Below are 2,805 nucleotides of genomic sequence, written 5' to 3'. Positions count from 1 at the left end.
CAAAAAACATCATGGCCTAGAAGTGGTCAAATTATTCCGCCAAACAAACTAACATGTGCGGCGAGACGCCGGTATTAACACAGCACGGATGATTTTGCTCGCCTATAAATACTTTTCACCGTCTCATGTCCTCTTCACACACACACACACACACACACAAGAAGAAAAAGAAGAAGAAGGAGGACCTTCTCATGGAGCACTCGTACAGCAACAGCGGCATCAGCAACTACGGCGGCGCAAAGGAGAAGAGGCCTCCACTGAAGAGGGGGCAGCTGAAGCGGCAGATCGTCAGGACCATCAGCAACCTCGTGCTGCCGAGGAGCGACGGCATGGCCGCGGAGAAGCGAGCATCGGGTCGCACCAGCCTCGGCACCTACAACTGAACCTCTCCAAACCACATCCGTCGTCAGTCAGTCAAGGCTCTAGACCGGGTACAAGAAGAATGCTTCTAGCTACTGTACATGTTACTGTGTTAACTTCCCCCTTTCCTTCAGGCCTTCCTTGGTTTCCAACTAGCTTAGAGACCGCTTAATACTAGGATTTTTGAGTGTTGTTTTGGGTCGTGTAAGAAGGAATAGAGAGGTTATGTAAATTTTCCTATGTGATGCAGTATTACTCTGTTATTAGTACAAAGTAGAGATGCAACGCTCAAGGCTCAGGGCCGACTGATCGTTCTTGCTCAGAGTCTGATTTTACTTGGAACAACAAGTTTCCACGTCGATTTCCACTAAGGAAACCGCCGATAGCAGAAATAGTGCTTGCCTCAACGCAAGATAATGAGACGCAAAGCAAGCCTCTCATGCACTTGTAGCCATTTCATATCCACGTACATCAACATTTCAAATAGGATTAAGATATTTTCTAAGTGCTGCCGACTGCATATCACTGATACTACAACGAGAATATATGGTGTGCAAGGGTACAGAACCTCAAATCAGGTAAGCGGTTCATGATCTGCGCTTTATCTGTGAGAAACCAGAGAGCATGGTTGATCTTGAATTCGCTAGCTCCACAATTAGTTCAAGTGCTACATGAAACAGAAATATAAGTTAGATCAATATAAGGCTAAAGGATAGTGTGTTCTCTACTGAAACCGTTTATAATCCAAACATAGGGCTTGCATCAATAGGCAAGATAATGAAACAAAGACTCTTATGCACTTCTAGCCATTTCATATCCAGACGGACAATGTACAACGTTTCGAATAGGATTATGATATTTTCTAGTACAAACGCACTGATATACTACACAAAGAGGAGAGATGGTGTGCAAGGGTACAGAACCTCAAATCAGGTAAGCGGTTCATGATCTGCACTTTATCTGTGAGAAACTAGAGAGCATGGTTGATCTTGAATTAGCTAGCTCCACAATTAGTTCAAGTGCTACATGAAACAAAGATATAAGTTAGATCAATATAAGGCTAAAGGACAGTGGGTTCTCTACTGTTCTGACTAGAAATAAAATCTGTTTCGAAGGAAACTTGGGTTGTTCGTAGTTTTGGAGACACCAACTTTCCGAAGACTGACAATTCCTTTGATCTTGCACTTTGAACCTAAAGTGCAGAGGAAAGGAACAATCAATAGAATCTAAGCGTCCCAGAATTACACAGCTGTCTTATTCACGACACAAATGCATAGGTGTGCTGTAGCACACCTGTATTTTGCATCTGAGTAAATCTGTCACTCTTCAGCGTTACATATGTGAATGTGAAATTATGTGTTTACTAGCAAGAACAAAATTTGGATAGAACAGTCACAAGCCAGACTAGCTTGAGATAAAGCTCTCAAACTTGAGTAGAACTCCTATACTGCAATATTTTGTTTTGTTGTCTTGATACTTCATTTTGAACTATCAACAGGTCTGGCATCCAGCATATCCAGGTGACCTGGCCAAATTAACGACTCAAGCAGATAAAACTTGGTTTTGCTGAATTACAGCAGTGCTCTGGTTTTTGTCACTTTTAAACCATTATCCACCACCAAATGTGCTCTATTTTTAAGAGTTGTATATGTTGCTTTTACCTGCCATGTTTGCAAAAGATGACATGTTTTTATATCACACTTACCTGGTTGCTAATGTCAACACCAGTAGAAGACTTTGCAGTACTTGCATCTGATTCCCTGCTACCATCTCCTTAACAAAAGAAGAGGATTTCAGGTAGAAACACTACTAGAATAGAAACAGTGTCCCTGATCACTTGTGCAAATACCTGGGGTAGCTTCTGATCCTCGGTACCTTAGTTTTGGTTTAGTACCATCTTGTACACAGATAACACCACTGGAGCTTGATTCTTCTTGCAAGCACCACTTCGACAGAGCAAAATGCGGCTTTGATTCTGAAACATAATTAAAGAACAACTCATGGCATGCACATGGAACTATCAATCTAAGGATTTCGAAAAAAACAAGGATGGTTGCCATAGCAGCTATGCACTGTTGATTAAGATTGTGAACTCAAATAGTGGTTACCTGATGGTTGCAAATCTGCAGAATAATCCACTTGCAGCATAGTGGCTGCAGATTGCTCCTTATGATCAAACAGCACACTCGAAACACGTGATGCGCCCATCGAGTGACGAGCACTTGCCAGATCAAGCCAACCCTGGAAAACAAAGAATGCCACTCATATATCCTTGTGAACTGCGGTAGCACTACAATAGCAAAACAGTTTCCCGCATAAGTCTTCCAAAAGCACTCATATATAGTTGCTCGACATTGTCGGAACTAGATGCAACCCAGAGCAAGATAAATTTCAGGGTACTGCACAACCGTAGGTACCATTGAAACAAAAATAAAATCATCCGAG

At 42.1% G+C, this 2,805-nt stretch overlaps 1 protein-coding gene across 1 annotated transcript; it reads right to left on the bottom strand.

Annotated features, from left to right (window-relative positions):
• Positions 1-588: 588 nt before the first annotated feature.
• On the bottom strand, positions 589-2,594 carry LOC119308383. The gene is made up of 5 exons (XM_037584542.1): positions 2,469-2,594; positions 2,210-2,335; positions 2,066-2,133; positions 1,284-1,382; positions 589-1,027 (listed from the first exon to the last, which is right to left on the bottom strand). The coding sequence occupies exons 1-4, from the start codon at positions 2,566-2,568 to the stop codon at positions 1,371-1,373; spliced, it is 306 nt and encodes a 101-aa protein (XP_037440439.1). The 5' UTR covers positions 2,569-2,594; the 3' UTR covers positions 589-1,027; positions 1,284-1,370.
• Between the last annotated feature and the right edge of the window lie 211 nt (positions 2,595-2,805).

The sequence above is a fragment of the Triticum dicoccoides genome, chromosome 1A (assembly GCF_002162155.2).
Source record: "Triticum dicoccoides isolate Atlit2015 ecotype Zavitan chromosome 1A, WEW_v2.0, whole genome shotgun sequence".
Lineage (NCBI taxonomy): Eukaryota > Viridiplantae > Streptophyta > Magnoliopsida > Poales > Poaceae > Triticum > Triticum dicoccoides.
Note: the sequence above shows the minus strand (reverse complement) of the source record. Positions and strands in the feature narration are given on the sequence as shown.

What these genes read in the sequence shown, in the direction of transcription:
- LOC119308383 (XM_037584542.1), bottom strand. Translation starts at nt 2,568, where the DNA reads ATGGGCGCATCACGTGTTTCGAGTGTGCTGTTTGATCATAAGGAGCAA. An exon ending in TGCAGATTTGCAACCATCAG is followed by an intron (nt 2,336 to 2,468) that starts GTAACCACTATT and finishes ATTATGTTTCAG; the next exon opens with AATCAAAGCCGCATTTTGCT. An exon ending in AGGATCAGAAGCTACCCCAG is followed by an intron (nt 2,134 to 2,209) that starts GTATTTGCACAA and finishes TCTTTTGTTAAG; the next exon opens with GAGATGGTAGCAGGGAATCA.